The 20,042-nt window shown below is 57.3% G+C and overlaps 1 protein-coding gene across 1 annotated transcript in view; it reads right to left on the minus strand.

The window, feature by feature from the left end:
* The window catches only part of TGM2 (transglutaminase 2), a 32,758-nt gene extending 13,180 nt beyond the window's left edge, over positions 1-19,578 (minus strand). The window contains exons 1-7 of the mRNA XM_005604627.4: positions 19,344-19,578; positions 15,421-15,600; positions 10,491-10,733; positions 7,501-7,619; positions 4,916-5,044; positions 3,788-3,965; positions 7-142 (exon numbers count right to left, since the gene is read on the minus strand). Coding sequence (XP_005604684.1) covers positions 7-142; positions 3,788-3,965; positions 4,916-5,044; positions 7,501-7,619; positions 10,491-10,733; positions 15,421-15,600; positions 19,344-19,353 — 995 coding nt within the window. The 5' untranslated portion in view covers positions 19,354-19,578. The remainder of the gene's footprint in view (positions 1-6; positions 143-3,787; positions 3,966-4,915; positions 5,045-7,500; positions 7,620-10,490; positions 10,734-15,420; positions 15,601-19,343) is intronic.
* Between the last annotated feature and the right edge of the window lie 464 nt (positions 19,579-20,042).

Genomic DNA, 20,042 nt, shown 5'->3' on the forward strand with positions numbered 1-20,042 from the left:
TCTCACCAGATCATCTCGCTCTTGTCCTTCTGGATCTCCCCAAACTCGTTGCGGAAGTACTCGATGAGCAGGTTGCTGTTCTGGTCGTGGGCAGAGTTATAGTTGGTCACGACGCGGGTGGGGATGCCGAGGCAGCGCAGCACTGGGGGGGCGGGGGACGTGATGGAGAGGGCTCAGAGGATGGGCTGAGGCCCTGGAGACACCCGCCCCGCTCTGGGCCTCGGCATGCCCATCTGTCGCCCAGGGAGCACTGTACCCATTGTCCAGGTGGTGAGGGTGTGCGCCATTCCCTTACCCGGACAGTAAGGGACCTTGCTGGTCGCCCCACGTCCACTCTGTCCCCCTCACATCACAGCTAACAAAAGAAGACTCTAAAATACAAATCTGACGTTAACACTGCTCTGTTAAACCTTCAATGCCTCCCCATGGCCCTTGAGGTCAAGGCCAGACCCTGGCTGTGGCACTTGGCCTTGCAGAATCTGGCCCCTGACCACCTCCTGCATCTGCTCCAGCCACACTGGCCTCCTCACAGTCCCTCCAGCACTCCACATGCCTACCAGCCACAGGGCATTGGCATATGCTGTTCCCTCCTCCACAAAGGCCCACCAGGTTTAGATCACCCATCATTTACATTCACAGCAAGACTGGGGATTCCTCACCATTCTCAATGTATGGGACTCTTTCATTAGTCCTCTGAGGGTGGTAAGGGACCTGTGTCTTATTTTCTATCCCCAGAGCCTGGCACCGGCCGAGCACAGACTATTTCGTCAAGGGGCGTGAAGGAGCAGATGATGTAGAGAGAGAAGGAGGAGGAAGGGAGGAAGAGAAGGAGTGAAGGAACGCTAGAGATTCAGAGCGAGGAGCAGGCGGAAGAGGGAGCAGAGATCAGGAGGCCTCCATTCAAGGCCCAGTTGCTTGGGGCTGTGTGACCTGGGGCCAGGCCCTTCACCTCTCTGGGCCTTGTTTCCTCCTCTGTAAAACAGAGTCATGGGACGGGGGCAAGGGCCTCAGATGTGTTGGGACACCATCGTGACGAAGAGGGCCCTGCATTCCTGCCAAAGCACGGTTTTCAGAGGGGCTGCGGTGTCTGACAGAGGGTCCTGCACCAAAGAGGCAGGACGTCGAGCGGTGGCTGCAGCCCGCGGAGGGGGAGGACCGTCCGGACCAAATGCCCCCAGCGGCCGGCGGTGCTGGGTGCTCTGGACAGAGGCATTTACGGGCACTCTCACCCCCTCACTTTTCAAAGTGCTTTTTAGGTATATTGTAACACTGACATATTCGCAGAGTGCGATAAAGAAAGTAAGGATCTAAAAAGAGAAAGGAAACAAAAAGCCTACTAAATGGAAGTGGTGGGACTCCGTTTCATTCTTAGTTTCCATGGAGTCTCTGGGGCGGGGGAGGGGCAGGGGTGTGACCTTTGCCCTTTGCCCGCCATCCGCAGGGCACCGCCATCGCAGGGCAAGAGCTTCCCAGAGGGCCCTGGAGTTTGGCTGGAAGGCGAGCGGGTGCAGCGTGGGGAGCGGCAATGACCCTCTGCCTCTCGCCTGGTTCCCGAGCCCTGAGCCTGGGCAGGGGTCAGACTGGCTGCTGCCCTCGGCAAAGGCTGGTGCCATCCCCAGACCCCGCCACGTGGGGAGGCTTGGGGAGGCCTGTCCCCTCTGCCCAAGGAACAAGGCACCCCAGGGATGGTGTCCGGGAGGCCCCGTCACCACCCCCGGAGGCTGCCCCAGAACTGGGCACACCTGGTTCCAAGCCCAGCTGTATTGCTTGCCAGCTGTGTGACCTTGGGCAAGCCACTCCCCTCTCTGAGCCTCCGCTTCCTCCTCTAAGAGGAGCTAAGAATAGCAGCTTGTCGGGTTGTAGTGATGACTCAGAGGAGGTGGGCATGGGAAGCCCTGTCTGTCCGCTGCCCCGGTGGAACAGCAGAGCGTGTCATGGTGCCTGTCACTGCAAACGCCTGTCCAGTCAGTGTTGGTCGGCTCTCGGACACTGAGAACAGGCTCCAGGGTCCTGCTGAGGAATCCCAGCTTCCTTTGGAAACCCCCAAACATAAATGCAACCCGAACCAGAGACTGTTCTACGTGGCATCTCCTGGGTCCTAAGAGTTCCCTATGCATTAGGTCAGTCACCATTGTCTCCATTTTACGGGTGGGGAAACTGAGGCTTAGAGACATCAATTCTTTTGCTCAAGACCACCCAGGGGTTGGAGGCAGAGCTGGCATTCAAACCAGGCGGTGTGGCCCCAGAGCCCATGGGCTGGTCCACCATATGGCTCCTGGGGGGCCAAGGGGCTCAGACGGCGCCTCGTCTGAGTAAGTTTTCCCCGGCTGCATTACCCAGTTCCGGGAGGAGGCTGCAGGGCCCCCGGCTCAGCCCTGGCCTTGGGGAGAGGACAGCGAGGGCAAGGTCTGCAAGTAAACCATCAGGCGGTCACAGCCGGGGTGAGAAAGGCACCGCCGGTGGGCTCGGGGACCAGGCCTCGGAGGGCGAGGCTTCTCCAGGAAACCCCCGGGGTCCTCTGAGAAGGCGTGTTCCAGGCCCCTCCGAGGGAAGGGTCTGGGATGGCGGAATTTCCACAGGAAGGGGAACTCCGGGGTCACAGGGAGCAGGCGGTCATGGGTGGAGAGGCAGCGTGGGAGGGGGAGCAGAGTCAGCCTAGCTGGGGCTCCAGCCAGGCTGCCCCCACCCAGCCTGCTAGTGTGGAGGACAGTGCTGGGGATCCTGGGGGCCCTTCTCCGGGCCTGAGCACTGGTCTCAGAGTCAGCGAAGCTGGGAACCTGAGATCAGCCTCTTAGGTTTCCTGATCCCCATAATAATAATAATAAGAGAAATGGTAATAATAGCAACAATAATAAGCAGCAGCACTGCATAAATATTTGCTGTTATGCGCCTGAAATGATTTTAAGCACTTCACACACATTAACTCGTTTAATCCTCACTACCATCCCAGGGCAAAGGCACTACTATTATGCCCATTTTACATATAACGGAAATTATATGTAAATTACATATAATGGAACTGAGGCTCAGAGGAGTTAAGTGATTTACCCAAGGACGCACAGCTGGTAAGAAGCAGAGCTGGGATTTGAATTCAACCCTTGACTCCAGAGTCTGCGTTCTTAACTGGCATCAGGTGCCATTCTCGTAAGCACCGTCATCAACCTGGGAACAATCTTCAACATTTTCTGGGCTCAAATTTTCAAGATTTTTTAAAAGATTTATTTTACCTTTTTGGTTCTAAATTGCTTCATCTTTCCTCTTCTGCATTTTAGAAAGTGCTCTTTCTTGATATTGCTATTACTCTTATTATCAAGTTATTAATAGCTCACATTTACTGAGAGCTTCTCTGGGCCAAGTTCTGTGCTGAGCAGCCTTATGTCCACCCACGCTGGGAGGCAGGTCCTGCTGCCCCCCTTTTACAGGTGAGGAAACTGAGGTTGAGGAAGAAGTCATTTGTCAAAGTCACACAGCAAATGAGTGTAACTGGGGACTTTTAACTCGCTTGTGCTTGGCTCCAAAGCCCATCTTCTCGACTCTGAGCTCACGCCACCTCCCAAATGACACCCCTTAATCCTAACAACCACCTGAGGGGTAGCTGGAAAAAGGACCAGAGAGGGGCAGCCACCGACTCCACGCCACACAGTGTACTGGTGGCAGTAGAAGCAGAGGGCGGACTAGAACTGGCGTCTCCTGATTCCCACCCTAGTGCTCTCTCTGCCCCCTCCCAGGGCTCCCGGAGGCTGAGGACGGGCTCCGGGCCCTCCCCACAGGCCAGCGTGCAGCTCACCTGTGCAGGCCACAGCCGCGAAGACCCAGCACTGGCCATACTTGACACGCTGGCAGCCGCAGCTCTTCCAGCGCCGCAGGATGTCCACACTGCCGATCCAGAACATGGGGCTGATGCCGTCCCCGTAGTTGTTGTCCCAGCGTCCCAGCAGCACGCCCTGGTCATCGTTGCAGTTGACCTGAAACCAGCAGGGCATCAGGGGGACTGAACCCGGGGAGCAGGTGGCGGCTGCACCAGGGTGAGCGCGAGTTCAGCACCCGGAGAGAGGCAGGGAAGGGAGTTCAGGATGAGGGAACAGCAGGTGCACAGGTCCCAAGCTGTGACAGACAGGTGTGTTGGAGATGGTTGGGCTGGAGCCCAGGGTGCAGGACGGAGAAGGGGAAGGGCAGAGGTGGAGTGGGGTCAAGGTCATGAAGGTGATGCTGGAGATGCGAATTCGTCCACAGGTGACAGGGGAGTGACACGGAGTTTTACAAAGACTGGCTCTGGCCCCTGCTCAGATTGTCGTTCCCCTCAAACCCCCCTTACTTGGAGAAAAAATCTGCCACCTCTGCAGCCTGGCTTGCACGCAGCTCCCCCTTCCTCCCTCCACTCCAGCCTTTGCACAAGCTCTACCCTCCGCCTGGAACACTCTTCTCCTCCTAGTGACTATGTCAGCTCAGGATCCTCCCGTAGGGATGGGCCCTGTGGTCGACACTCACACAGCTGGGTCCCTCCAGCACGTGCATCGTAATTTATGACTGAGCGCTTGTCCACGTGGTATTTCAGTTAACGCCTGTCTCTCCCCACCCACCCGCTAGAACGTCAGCTCTGTGAAGCTGGAGACCATCTGTGTCTGATCCCTGGCTTTTTCCCCAGTGTCTAGGATGTAGGCAGCACTTGATAACTATTTGCTGAATGAGTGAAGGAATGAATAAATGAATTGCTTTGAGGAACCACATGACATTACCCTTAAGTGTGTAAATCTTGTTTTTCCAAACACAAGCTCTCTTGGCTGAGACTTACCCACCTTCGGGGTCCCCACCGCTGTGCCCAGCACGGGCCTGGCCTCCATCATCACAGGAAGAGAGGAGCCAACTGGGGCCCATCATAGCCCCGACCCCGGGATGAGCCCTGCCGCTCACTCACCATGCCGCTCACCACCCGGCCCACGTAGACGGGGCTGCTGCGGCGCGAGCAGTCGCGGCTGGCGTCCCTCAGGAACTTGGGGTTGATGTCCAGGAGCATCAGGCAGATGTCCAGGATCCCATCTTCAAACTGTGTCAGAGGAAACAAAGGGAGGATGAGGAAGATGAGAAGTCACCTTCTCCGGGAAGCCCACCTTGAAGCCCAGCAGCTGCAGGACCTCTCTGCTCTGCCTCATACCCCAGGAGGCTGGGGTTGGATCTGCCACATCTCTGTGGCGCCAGCTTCACCTGATCCAGGAGGGGCTGGGGTGGGACAATGAAAGGAGAGGGAGTGTGTCTGTGTCCAGGGCCTGGCTGGGGGGTCCTGGCAATTTGGAGTAGAGACCAGAGGAGGGAGCCCTGTGTTGCTGGGGCTTCCCTCCCTTCAGTCAACTCGGGCACTGCCACTGGCCCTTTCCCCTCTCTACTCAGCCAAATGTCCCACTTCCCCTAAAGCCTGGCTCACCTCCCAGAGCTGATGAGCATCCCTGCCTCCCGCCCCACCCCGACACACTCTGATTGGAACCGAGGTAGATTATAAAGACAGAAATCTAACCTCATCCCTCCTGTTTCCACTGCACCCAGAGGAACATCGTGACTTTTCCCTGTGGCCTGCGAGGCCCTTCCTGACCTGTGCCCCACCCCTCTTTGGCCTCGTCTCTCACCAGTCTCACCCACACTCACTCTGCCCCAGGCTCACTGCCTCAGGGCCTTTGCACTTGCTATCGTATCCTTTACCTGGAATGTTCTTCTTGCGGCCATCTGTTTGGCTCACATCCTCTCATCCCTGCAACTCAACTGTTATCTTTTTCAAAAGTAGGACCCCTCCTTGTCACCTTCCATTGGACCACCCATCTATCATGTTCAAAGGCTCTCCCATCTGCCCCTGCTCCTCATCTCCGTGGTTTTGTCCCAAGGCCCCCCTCTCTCGTCACAGGCCTCCCTCCACGGCTTGAACACTTCTGTGGCTCCCTATTGCCATCAGCCTGACATTCAGAGCTGTGTACAACTCAGACATGCTGACTCCTCCCACTGCATCTCTTGGGGCTCCTTCCCACAGAATGTGCTCCCCCAGCGACAGAATTCCTCTCCGGCACAACGTGAGCTTCCCGCTCCGAGCTGTCGTCCACCAGGTCCCTTTGCCTGGCGTGACCTCCTTCAAAGCCCAGCTGAAATGCTGCTATTTCAGGACCTGCCCTGACCCTCCTGGGCAGTAACCCCTTCCTTCCTTTTGGTCTTATTGTCCGGGATCGTGATGACTTCCGCAAGCTTTGCGAGGGCTGTGTCCCACGGCCTGGACACAGATCAGGAACTCAGGAAACGAAAGTGAGGACTGGGCTTGGTCTGTTTCTCAGGGGAGAATACAGAGCCCTGGGAAATAGAGCCATTCGTTTTCTGATGTATTTTATGCACCAGAGTCACACCATCATTCCATTTACCTCCCACAGCAGGCTACCGGGTTCCCAGGCAGGTATTTTTGCAATTATTATCCCCAATATCCAGATGAGAAAACCGAGGTTAGAGCCCCAACTCCCGTGGGGAGGACTTTCCTGTGATCCCAGGGCTAGACTCTCTAGAGCTGAACACCGACCCAGATGCAGGGGCTGCTGGGAGAAGTCTCAAGGTGACCTCTACCCCAGGAGGCCAGCCCCCCTAACACTCCAGGACGTTGAGGGGCCAGGGGGTGATGGTTCTTGCTTCACGAGTTTTGTCAGCAGCATCTCAAGAATGCGCATGGGAGGCTGGATGGCGGACGCAGCAGAGCGCTGGTGTGGAGAACCAGTCCAGGCTGGCCTGCTGGAGGACGAGGACCCTCACAGGACTGAGGGGAGCCATCCGGCTGAGACCAGCCAAGCCCCGGCAACCCATCGATTCTGAGAAACACAGGATGGTTGTTGTCTGAAGCCTGTAAATTGGGGGCTTGCTCGTTATTCACAGTAGCTAGCCGATGCGGCCAGACCAGTGGCTCTAAGTGTGGACGTTGGTTCAGCAGCAACAGTATCACCTGGGAACTTGTTAAAAATGCCAACTCTCAGCCCACAGCCTACTGACCTACTGAATCAGCAACTAGGGCTGGGAGCCGGCGATCCGTGTTTTCACACACTTTTCCGTGATGCTGATGAATCTTCAGGTTTGGGAACCTCTGATCCAGATGATGGTTTAAAACCCCTCTCAGCTCATGGCCAGCACACAGTCAGCGTTCTCCCCGTGCTGCCGGTTATTCTGACACACGGCCTTGCACGCTCCCCGTCTCCCTCCCAGAGCACCTGCCAGCCCCACAGCGCCCAAAGGCTCTCCTAATTCCCTCCTGTCTTGAATCTGGGGCTGCTGCTCCCACGCTGGGCGGGGCAACCCTTTGCTGTGTGACCTCAGGTCTGGCCTGGGCCCTCTCTGATCCTCCGGCCATTTCAGAGCCCTTGAATCCCTGACAGCCTCGGGTGGGTGACTCTGAGACCTGCTCTCGCCTTTGTAGCTTTGCTGCCTCAGACCCAGGACCTGGCACACGGTAGGCCTGAGAGGGTTGGGAGGGACGGGCCGTGGCCCTACCTGCCCGAAGTTCCAGGGTATGCCCTTGATGAACTTGGCCGAGCCCTGGTAGATGAAGCCCTGCTGGGTGAGGACGTACTCCTCTCGCTCCTGCTCCGAGTCCAGGTACACAGCGTCGGCTGCGGGCGGGAAGGAAAGGGCTCAGCTCCCGGTCTGGCGGGGCCCAGGGGCCCAGGAGACATGGCAGCCAGGGTGCCAACTCCCAGGGCCACGCCGATTCCCCGAGGCCCTTCTATCTTTTAATCAGAAAAACTACTCATTATTTAACAACCCCATATCAACAAGATAAGGCGTTATCAGCTAGTGACAACAATGGCCGGCTGCTATTTATCCAACACTCGCCAAGTGCGATAAGCTAAGCGTGTGACGTGTATTAACTCATTTAATCTCCATAAGAGCCCTGTGAGGAGGGGGTCCTTGAAAGCCCCATTTTACAGATGGGGAAACTGAGGCTCAAGATGGGGAAACTGATGCCGAAACAGGAGACAGAGGGGCTCTGGATCAGCAGTCAGCAAGCCCCGAGCTCCGATCCTCCCCTGCTGTGTGACCCTGGCCAGGTCGCTCCTCCACCGGCCTCACCATGTTCCCCGGGAGTCAGATGCAATGGCAGATCTGAAAGGCGCTGAGCAAGCTAAAGCACGAGCCAGTGGGAGGCGGGAGCACGAATCAGGGTGGAGAGAAAGAGAGGGTCGCTGTGGCTCAGGGCAGGGGGACCAGTCCAGCTTGGGGGTCAGAGAGGGCTGCCTGGAGCGGGTGGCAGAGAGAGCAAAGGTGCGGCTGCAGGAACGTGCAGGGCATTTAGCTCCCTGTGGCTAGTGACCACGGAAAACGGAAAATGGGCTGAGGCGGTTGGGGCCAGATGGCAGGAGGTCAAAGGTCAGGCTGGCCTTTACCATCCCAGGAGGAAAGTAAATGGGGAAGTGGCCGAGTGTCTGATGTGTCCTGCGCTTTGGCTCGGGAGACGGAGCAATAAAAATAGCCTGAAGAGAAACGAACCGGGTGTCTGGAAACCATCTGGCAGGTGGAGAAAGTGAAAGAGAAAGGAGAACCCACGGTGTTTCGCCATCGGAATGAGAGTGCCAGCACAGGTGGAGGAATTGTCCCCACCCCAGCCCGAGAAGCCAGGACTGTGATGTTCCCAGCTCAGGTCTCAGTCTGGTAAAGGTGGGGGCTGGATCCCGTCCATGCTGGAGTTCAGGGGCAGGAAGGGTCGTTTCCCAGGCAGACAGTGGTTTCGTTTCTCGCCAGCGCCCCCACCCCCACTGAGCCAGCTCCCTGCCTGGGATGTGGGTCACTGTAGTCAGTCTGCTGCTTGGCTGACTTCCCCTCAACCCGCAGGGCTGGGCGGGGGCAGGGCCAGAGGAAGGGGGACTTCCCCCAGAACCTTGCTCCCTGTTCCCTGGCCTTTGGCCCCCGCGGTGTTGGTGGGGGTGGGGACACTGGCGTGATCCCGCTCCACCGGCAGTGCTGCCCACTAGCTGGTAGCTCTGCAGACGAAAACCGAAAGGAGCTTCCAGTGGGGTCCAGCGAGGCCACTTCTGTCCCGAGAAACGATTCCATGTGGCCACAGGGCACGTGATCAAGGGTGTTCATTGCGACACCCATCCTGTGATGAGCCCCTGGGACGACCTCAGGTCTGTGGGCGGGGGGGGGGGGGGGGGGGGGGGGGGAGGGGGCAGATAAACGGATCATTCACATGGGCAAGATATGGGGCACTCCCAGCTCTTCAAAAGACCGAGCAGCTGTATGCAGACCGGGATGGAAAGATGCGCAAGACTCAGCGTAGAGGGAAAAAGCAAACCAAGTCGTGGGCTGATGCATTATACTATGGGGTCCTTTTGTGTTCAAGAGACAGAGAGACCCATTAATACAGAGATGTCTCCAGCACATACCCTCAAATCTAAGGGGTCGAGCCCCCAAGACGGCTGATAATGGCGTTCCCCAAGGAGGGCAGTCAAGGGGAGCTGTTTCTCTGTAGTGCCTGAAGCTTTTATAAAGAGGATGTTCTCATGTCTTACTGTTATAATTAGAAATAAAAACCAAAGTATGTAAAACAGAAAATAAAAAACCTTTCTGCTCAAATATGTTATAAAATGCCCCAAAATGGAAAAGAAAAAATAAAGCAGTGGTCCAGTAAGAAGCTGGTCGTCTGACGCTGGAGAGGCCAGAATTTCTGCCCTGGGCCCAGGCTCTGAGGAGGGACAGCCCAGTCGCTGGCTGGGGCCCACTCATGAGGCCTCTCTCTCTGCCTTGCTGTGTAGGAGCAGGAAGGAAACAGTCAGATGGGGAAACTGAGGCCCCTGCCTCCTCCCTCCTGCTCTAGACAGCCTCAGCTCCTTCTCTGCCTCCGGTTTTGTCCAGGTTGTCCACTTACTTACTGAAGGAGCTGCTAAAAGACACTCAAGCTCTCTGAGCCTCAGTTTCCTGTCTGTGAATAAGGATGCTGACATCTCCCCCTTGGGATTGTTGAGAGGAATAAAAGAGAGCGTGTAAGGAGGCACTTAAGTCACCAAACTGCACCTGCCTACCTCTCCTGGCTGCCCCCGCCTCCACCTCCCTCAGTTTCCCCTTCCCAAGTCAGTCTGGTGAGATTTAAACAGAGCCCCACGAAACAGAGCCGGGCACGGAGCCGCGGCCCTGGGCATCCGCTTGGCATCCTGTTCCTGAACAGGGCTTCTGAACCTGGGCCACCGCTGTGCCCAGCCACAGTGCCATGGGAACACAGGGCCTCAGACATGGGCGGGATCCCTTGGCAGCTGTGTGCACTTGGGCAGGTCGTTTTGCTCTGGTGAGCCTGTCTCCTCAGCTGTAAATGAGAATAATAAGAACGCTCACACCACAAGGGTTTTGGGAGGCTGGAGCACGGAGTGGGCCTCACTCAATCCGCTTTGACGTCTCTTCTGCCCCCTTCCCCACCCTCAGTGGCCCCCATGATGTGTCTATGGCCCTGCCCATCTCCCTGCTCTGCCCATGGACAGAGTGTGGCTCACCTGGGCACCAGGGGTTGAAGAGCAGGGTGAAATGGCCCAGCACGAAGCTGGAGCCCTCATAGCCAGTGGAGGCCTCCAGGCTGAGGCGGTACAGGCCGATGGGGGCGTTGGCTGGGGTGCTGAGCTGCAGCGAGAGGGCGCTGTCCTGCTGGTCCACCACCAAGGCCGTCCAGGCACCCTCGTCCACAGCGTCGGACAGCGGGAAGCGGGCCTTGGTCCCTGCCTCCTCACTGGGGGCTGGGCCTGCGGAGGGAGAAAGCAGGGCCATGAGCCACGGGTGGTGACGGGCGTGGGAGGGCGGAGCACACGCCTAGGGTCCCATGGACCTAGGTTCAAGGCCCAGTTCTGCCACAAACCATTGAGGGAACTTTAGCAAGAGGTGTCATCTCCCTGAGCCTTGGTTTCCTCATCTGTAAAGCGGGGTCTGACCCCAGCCCTGCAGGGTAGTTTTGGGGAATGCACGAAAAGCTGCGGGCACACGGCAGGTCCTCAACTTCCTGGGAGATTCCTCCTGGGAGAGGGGACAGTGCAGCCTGGGGCAGGGTCTCCGTTACACTGCTCTGGGCTGGCATGACTTTGGACAAGACCATCCCTTTCTCTGGACTCAGTTTGCCCATCTGTAGCATGGATAGGAATTAGGCAAGATGCTGCCCAAGGGAATGTCTTTTACCTACTAGATCCTTTACCTGCTAGCGTCCTGCTTTCCCTTTCAGGAAAAGAAGGCTTGACTCTGAGTAGGATGTGACCTTGGTCCTCTGATGTCCCTTCAGGGGCCTGTCTGAGAGCCCCTTGCTGCCGGCTAGCAGAGGGTGCTGGCCGATACAGTTCTACGTGTTTGTCTCCCCAGGGCCCCTCCACATCTCGGCCTCTGTGTCTCCACGCGCAGCTCCGAAGAGCTGGTCATAACCATCCATCACCTCCCAATGTGGTGAAGTGCCTGTCCCTTCCTGCTTCCCCTGAGACCCCTGGTACAGGAGGGAGAACTGAGGCTCAGAGAGGAGGGGTCTCCAAGGGTATCCCGGGGTCTGCGGCCAAGTCGGCGCCTGAGCCCAGGTCTCTAGGCTCTGGGCTGTCCCCCATGGTGACGCTCACTCCCAGAGGACGCTCCCTGGGGGTCTCCAGGCTCGGCGAGGCAAATGGCCCGCCTTGACTGACTGCTTTTGCAGGGGGAGGGGAGGGGAGGGGAGGGCCCGGCCCAGGCAGGCAGGGCTGAGTTACGGGGAGGGCCGGGGGGCTGGCCACCCTTTCTGGACTTGGGTGTTGGAGAGAAGAAACAGAACCTTCCTTGCCTGCTTGGACAGCTGCCCAGGAGGGTTTATTTTTATTCTTCCATCTCCCTCCCTGCAGCTCTGCCCACCTCCTGCTGACAGTGTGGGGGCCTGCGCACCAAGGGGCTCCCTCCCAGCACCCAGCCCCTTGCTTCCCCTGGCCGGCCCCACCCACACCCAGGCCCAAATATAACCATGAACTAACAGGCATGACACAGGCCTCCGGGCCCTGTCTGGGTGCCAGGAGCCAGCTGTAAGCCTTTAAACAACCCCTGTCTTCCACAGTTGGCGTCTGGGGGAGGGGTCGGGCAGTGTGGGGGCCCAAGAGCCAGCCTGGGTCTGTGTCCCCTGCTCAGACCCCAAGCACTGTGTGACCTGGGCTAAGTCACCAGGCCTCTCTGATCTGCAATTTTCTCATCAAAGAAAAAAATAGGCTTAGACCATATGCCTGAGAAGGTCTGATTCAAGGTCTCAAACTGGCTCTGTGACCTTGGACAGGCTATTTAGCTTCTCTGTGCCTCAGTTTCCTCATCTGTAAAACGGGGCCAATTGCAGTACCTTCTCATGAGGTCATTGTGAGGCTTAAAGAAGATGGGGCGCATCAAGCACGTTGCAAGGTGCCTGGCACATAATAGATGCTTAGTAAACAGTAAGTATTGTTTATCAGTGTCCCCACCCGCTCCTGAGGCCGTTAGAGGCGTCAGTAAGAGAGTTCATAGAAAGCACTGAAAACGGTGACCAGCACATAGTAATTATGGAGTCAATGTGAGCCGTCCTGTCATCAAAACGGACCATTACAAGTCAGAATTCTCAGGCCAAATAACAGACTTTGAAGACTGGAATGGAATGTGGAAATTGTCTAGTTCAGTTGAATCACCTCTCAGGTATGGGAACTGAGGTGGAGGGGGTGAAGTTGGGGTGTCCACATGTCCCTGTTCACCTGGGACAGTCCCAGGCTATAACTGTGGTCCCAGCGTAGTTCTTAATGGCACCCCTTTCATTCTCAGAAATGTCCCTTTTTGGACGATCAATGATCTGGTCACCATGGTAACGGCCTGGGCCAGGTCCCGTAGCTGCTGTCACTGTTGAAATACCACCCTGGGGACAGGACAGGGAACACTGTTTCCCTTTTTCTCTGTCCCAGGGCAACGGTGCAGACACACACGCACACACACGTGCACGCCCCCCTTTCTTGTGAGGGGCTCTGTCGGGTGGGAGGCAGACGGGCTGCCCCGGCCCCACTGCTGCTGTGGAAGCTTTGAAACTTCCTTGGCTATGGTTCCAGACAGTAATCTTTGAGGGGCCAAAGACACCACAGGGACCCCTCTGGACCTAAATGACCCTGGAGACCCGAGGGGGCCTGGCCACTACCCCAGACCACAGTGGCAGGGGCCAGGGCAGGATGCATAAGGGGAGCCTGGCAGAGGAAACCCTTCTCTTAGCTTCATAAGGGTCCCTTTCACTCCTTCAGGCTGACTTCACACCCACCCCACTCACCCTCCAAGCCCTGGACCCCTCCTTGGAGGGAGGCAGAGCTTCATCCCCAGAAATAAGACAGCGTTCGTCTACTGTGCTCTGTGCCCGTGACCGAGCCGTTGGGTCCCGCACAGTCTGGGTGAAGCACACAGCATCTGGGCACGCGTGGGGTCAGGCCACGCACTCCATTCACTGTGCCACCCCGGCCAGCCCCCTCCTCTCTCCCGACCTCGGTTGCCCTGAAGAGGTCGGACAGGCTGACCACAAGCCAGAATGTTCCGACACAAGAGCACGGTCCCCAGGCCAGGCCTGGGGCTGGCTGCTGGCCTTGAGGTGGGGGCCGAGCTTCCTGGTATTGTCCCTCGGGCTTCCTCAGCCCCCGGGAGGGTCTCGGCTGCTCCACCGAGGAAGCCGTGTGCACCCAGAGATACAGTGCCCTCTGTGGCTGCCCGGGGGCAGTGGAAGTGACCAGGGCAGGGCGGGGCTGGTTTGAGATAAGTCGGTGGGAGACTGGAAAACACAGATTAGCTGCTGGGGTGGGAAGGTCAGTTGCCCCACCAACCCTGAACTTGGGGCCCTTAATTACCCAATGACAGGCTGCGTCCACAAATGGAGAAGGAGAGAAAGGAAACACCTAAAGAGCGGGAGGACAAACATGATGGTGGGAAATCGCAGGCTGCCGGAGCGGGTAGGTCACTACCACTCCACGCCACAGAGGATCACGTGAGGCTGGGCCGGCTCTTGCGGGGAAGAGCAAAATGTGTCTGCTGCGGGGTCACAGCAACGAAAAGCCTCAACTCTGGGGTCATGGTTTAAACCTTGCTTTGTCCCTAACTCACTGTGTGACTTGGGCAAGTAACTTGCCCTTTCTGAGCCTCAGTGTTCCCATCCGTCAAGTGGGGGTTCACAATGCTTCCGAGATGGGAGGACTGAGGATGAGCATGCATCCAGTCGGTGCTCCAAAGTGTTGAGATTTTCATCACCCCAAGCCTGACTCTTCTCAGGGTGCCATACACAGCCCTTACCAGTCGTGTACCCCAAGCTTCCACTTTACAGGGGGGAAACTGAGGCTAGAAAGATCAGAGACTTGCTGGAGGCCACTCTGGTCTGTTAGGAAGGGCCCCAAGGGTGCTGGGTACGTGTGTGGGTGTCCCTGGGCAGTGGGTGTCCCAGAAGGGGAGGGTAGGAGAAGAAAGGCATGGAGGGGTGTCTGGGTCAGCCTGCAGGCGCTGTGATAAGCCTTATCAAACGGCCTCCCAGGTAAATGCAGGCCGCAGCCCGCTTGCTGCTCTCTGTGCCCCCGGAGATCTCAGACAGAGCCGGCCTTTCCCACCCCTGGGTCACAGTCCCAGTCAGGCGGCTCCTTGCTGGCGACCTCCAGGGCTTGGGTCCCACCAGAAGCCAAACCAACCAGTTTGACATTCAAGGCCACTTTTCCAGGAATGGTGTAGAAAGAAGATTGGGTGCTGGGCATCCGGGGGTGGGTGACTGGGTCTCAACATCCCTTCACCCATGGAGCGAGACCAGCAACAGTCGCTAACATCTGCAGGGGACTCCTCCATGTCAGGCCCCTCTCATTTAACAACCTCCCAGAGTCCTTTTCACTCCGTGAGTGCTTTCCACATGATGAAGCTCAGACTCAGAAAGGCTAAGCAACATGCACCGGGTCACACAGCAGGTAATCCACCCAGTCGGCACCAGAATCCGGGTCTGTCTGTCCAGCCCTTGAGCCTGAGATAGCCTCCCGAGGCTTGGAGAAGAAACAAACAGAACACAAAACTGCCCACCCAGAGGGCTGGAGCCAGCTGGGTTCTCTCCACCGCCAGACACGATTTGGGCCTGATCCCAGAGGCCTGGTCACGTTGTGTGGATTTGGGGAAGTGGCTGTCGATAAGAGTTGGAAAGTTGTTTTGATATGGGAAACAGCAAGCGAGGTCTTGATGGACCCGCTGACCCCCAACCCTGGTGATCGCAGGTTTTCAGGAACCCTGGCGTCCAGGAGCACAGACTTGATTAAAGGCTGCGTGACCTGGGGCCTCAGTTTCCTCATCTGTAAAATTTGGTTAGTGACTGCTGGGAATTTCACAGGGAGCAAAGAGGAACGGAGTCGCCTGTCCCGTTGTCCGTCAGGAGACGGTGATACCACAGGACAGGGCAGGTCAGGGTGGACGGGGGGAGGTACTCACCCGTCACAACACTGAAGGTGAGGCTGTCCACACTGGCCTCGTAGTTTCGGCCCTCGAAGTGCAACGTCACCCGGAAGGGCTGGCCGCGCCGCACCACCAGCCTCTCCCGGCACAGGTCGGCCGTGTAGTGGTCACGGCCATTGGCCTCCAGCTCCAGGTCACATCTCCCCAGAATCAGATCTACAGAGAGAACAGGAGGGCATGAGCCGTGGCGGCATTCCTCAGCCAGCTGTGACCCCCGGACACACACCTGCGCTCCCGGGATGTGGGGGCCCTCAGGCCCTTCCAGGGAGCCAGCCCTCTCTAGACAATGGCTGTCAGCCCGTCCCCTCCCAACCCCCCACCCACCCCATCCCCCAGAGGCGGGCTGGGGCCGAATCTCCCTAACTCTTAATCAGAAAGTTGTGCCCACTGTGGCTTGTTGGGAGAAGCCTCTGTCACCTCCCAGCTGTGTGACCTCAGGCAACTCAGCTGTCCCCGGCCTCAGTTTCCCCATCTGCCCACAGCTGGGGACAGCAGGACCCATCTCACAGGGCTGTTGTGAGCCACTTAGCATGGCGCCCGGCGCGTAACAAATTCTTACTAAACACAAGCTATCCAGCCCTGGTGGCCTAAGGTTAATATCCGGCACTCTCACCACCACAGCCCGGGTTCGTTTCTGGTCAGGGAACCACACCACCCGTCTGTGGGTTGTCACACTGTGGCAGCTGCGTGTTGCTGTGATGCGGAAAGCTCTGCCACCGCTATATCAAATACCAGCAGGGTCACACATGGTGGACAGGTCTCAGCGGAGCTTCCAGACTAAGAAGGAGGACCTGGCACCCACTTCTGAAAAGACTGGCCATGAAAACCCTGAGACCAGCAGCGGAGCATTATCTGATAGAGCACCAGAAGGTGAGAGGGCGGCCCACAAAGCCCGGGTGGGGCCCCGCTCTGCTGTCCGCGGGGCCCCAGGAGTCGCAGTGAACTCCATGGCACCAACGACAAGAACACGAGATCTTCTATCGCTACTGGAGACATCTTTCGGCAAAAGCAGGGGCGGGATTCGGCATGGGTTAGTGACACAGGCTTTGCCTTTCGGGTTCACTTTTCAATTTACAGGAAATACACAGGACTGAAGAACATCTTAAAGGCGGAATCAGGATGCAATCGGCAAAATTCATGCTCTGGGAAACTATAAGCAAAGGCTCTGGTTTCTCTAACAAATAAGTTACAAGAAAAAAAACGAAAAAAAAAAAGTTGGAGGGAGAACGCATAGATTAAGAGGAACTGAAGAGATGTTCCGAGCCATCGTGTTGTGTGGGCCTTATTTGGATCTCGATTTTAAAAAACTATTTAAAAATATTTATTACACATATAAGACAACTGGAAATTTGAACACTGATGGAATAATGGTGATATTAGGGGATTTTTGCTAATTTGTTTATGTCTAAAAAAGAGTCCTTATCCTTTCGAGATATGTATTGAAATATTTACAGATGAAATAACGATGTGATGTCTGGAATTTGCTTCCAAATAATGGGAGGGGGAGACAGGGTGTACAGGAGGCAGGAGTATCTATATCCTGGAGGTCGTTGGGACCGAGTGATGAGAACATAGGCGTTTATTATTCTGGTCTCTCTATTTTTACGTAGGTTCAAAATTCTCTGTAATAAAAGGTTCTAAAAATGACAGGGGTTTGGGAGTCTTCCGGACCTGCTTTTCAGTTCTGCTGTGCTGCTGTGTGATTCTGGACTAGTGTCTCTCCCTCTCTGTGCCTCCTTCTCTGAAGCCTCAGGGCTGCTGTGAGGTCTAGGAGAGGCTATGGGGACACCCTGTCCCTAGGGCCTAGCCCAGGGCAAAAGCTTGATATGTGACAGTTCTACTCATAGCTTCAGAGGGAGCCGAAGACCAGGGAAGGGGTGGGGTGATGGGCGGGTGGGGGTCTGAAGGAAGCACAAACCTCACAAACCTTGGCGAGCTCAAGCTCCAGGTTAGGAAGATGGTAGGGTGTGGGGAGGGGGCAAGACAGACTCAGGGTTGTGGGGCCCTTGGAGAGGATGTGGTCCAACTGAGGCCCGGGGAGGGGGGATTTGCCCAAAGTCGCCCAGCAAGTCGACCCTTCCTCTGGGACATGGCCCCAGGTCTCCTGCCTCCTGCCACGGAATACCCCAAAAGTGAGGTGCAAATGCCCACTGACCGCAGAGGCTTCTGCGTGGATCGTCTTCACTCACGGAGCACTGTCGCTGTCTCCGTTTTGTAGAGGAGACACTGTGCGGCCCTGGGGTGTGACCCAGGGCTGTAGATACTGGTACCCGCCTGGCAGGCCCTCAGGGTTTGATCTCCACCCCTCCCCCATCCTCCCCCACCCCCTCCCTCCCACGTCCATGTTGTTCTCAGCCTGGGAGGAGAGAGGGGGGAGGTGACCGCTGCAAGCACAGCAGGAGAGACCTCCGCTGGCCACGAGGAAGAGCTTCCTGTTGGGGTGAAAAAATATTGCTTTTGGAAACTTCTACTCCAGTGTGTTTAAGCAGGACAGAGGCCACCCCTGACCGCTGGGAGACCTTTGAGAGACGGTCAGTGCCTGGTCTGGGGCAGGTGGGGCACTTTCTCAGGCTGTTGTCTGAAGAAGCACTTCCAGAAACCACGCCCGACTCCAAAGGTGCAGGAACTTGGGGTCTAGACTCATGGGATTTCCCTGCACTGAGAAAGGGCCGGGGGCCTTCCAGGCCAGCAGGACCCCTGGAGGAAGTGGTCGCAATGACACTGGGGCAGGGGGCTCATCATAACTGGCATCTCCAGGGTCCCCCAGCCCCACTGAACCCCACCCATGGGGACAGGAGTGGGAAACTGCACTGGGGACAAGTGGCCACCAAGGTGACCATCACAGCCAGTCCTGAGCTGGTTTTCGATCCCATGTGTGGGGAGCTGGGTCCCAGAGAGGGACAAAGGTGGCCCGAGATCACACAGCGGGTCAGGCGGGTTCTGGTCCCCCTGCTTGTCCCTGCTCCACTTGTCCCGTCTCCTGCCCCACATCCCTGGCCCCACGTCTCCTTCCTGGGGGTGCAGTGGTGCAGAGGCCATCTCCAGATGGACTCGACCTGGGAGTCGGCAAGGACACTGGGTCCAGCAGCATTAGTGCAGGACCTGCTCCATTGGAGGACTCCCTCCCCTGGGACAGGAGCGCTGTCTCTGTGTGTGTGTCTGTGTGTGTGTGTCTGTGTGTCCGTGTATCTAGGAGCACAGGTAGGCAATTAATTGAGCCCCTTCGCCACGCCTCGCAGCCCTCACAGCTATACCAGGGGCTGGCATTATTGTCCATGTTTTACAGGAAAGGAAACTGAGACTCAGCAGGTGGCCAAGGACTAGGGTTGCAGAACTCGAGGGCTGGAAAGGACCTGCGAGAACACGCCTGCTCTCAGCCCGCTTCCCCAGAGGATGCTGGAACTTCCTCTCTGGCCCCCGGGGCAACGAGTCAGCCAGGCTTGGCTGGCCCACGACCAGGGACAGCACGCACACCTCCTCCCGGCTGGCAGGGAATAACTAAAGCGGAGTGTTCTGAGGCCGGGCCAGCGCCCTCTGCACAGCCTCGTGCCACCTGGCACACAGCAGGGACCCAGCCCCCGCTAGCTGAGGGCAGGTGACAATGGCCCACTGGCACCGTAATTTACAACACTCCTTCCATTGCCTCATCTGGTCCAGGGAGGCAAGGGTTAATACTATGCCCTGGGCATGGGGAAACTGAGGCCCCAGGCTGAGCCAGGACCCGGGGCCAGGCCCCTCTCATCCAGCCCAGCCCTCCTGTTGCTCTCCAAATCCGGGACTTGGGGACTGAGCCCCAGTGGGGTCCTGACCCTCCATTGCACCCGTGGGACCACTGAGACCAGGGAGGGATGGCCAGGTGTGGGGCCCTGAGTGGCGGCTGTGCCCATCCTGAGACTTACCCTGGGCCATGGTGGGAGGTGGCAGTGGCTCCTCTGACTGTTGGCAGGACCCTCCAAGTGCAGACCCCCAGCGGCAGGCACTGCGGAGGCCGAGAGCAGTGTGAACTTATAGCCCGCTTTGGGAGGGCGGGGGCGGGGCCGTGCGGGGAGGCGGGGACCTGGTGAGGCCACCACTGCCCAGTCGGGCCCACGCGTTAGCGCTCAGCCAGCCCACTGGGGCGCACCCGGGGGCAGGAGCCCGGGGGAGGGAGGGAGCCTCAGCCGGGCGAGGGCGCCCCCTGGGGGAATGGGCAGAGCGCAGGACTGGGACACACAATTAGAACAGGACACACAGACACACCTGGACACACAGATCAGACCTTGGGGAACAGAGAAACCTGGACACAGAAATACACACACGCAGAGACAGACACACAGGTGCACCAGGACACATAGCACACCTGGATACAAAGACACGGACCCATAGTCAGGTCAGACCCGGGGTCAAGAAGACGCATACACACTCAGATACAGCTACACACAGAGCAGACACAGACACACAATCAGAGACAGGAATGTGGACACACAGAGACACAGATGCACTCTGACAGATACAGCAGATAAACTGGGACGCAAAGGCACAGTGACGTGGACACAAAATCAGATTAAATCACAGAGACATTCCAGGACAGAGACACAGCCAGACACACACGGACAGGT

The sequence above is a fragment of the Equus caballus genome, chromosome 22 (assembly GCF_041296265.1).
Source record: "Equus caballus isolate H_3958 breed thoroughbred chromosome 22, TB-T2T, whole genome shotgun sequence".
Lineage (NCBI taxonomy): Eukaryota > Metazoa > Chordata > Mammalia > Perissodactyla > Equidae > Equus > Equus caballus.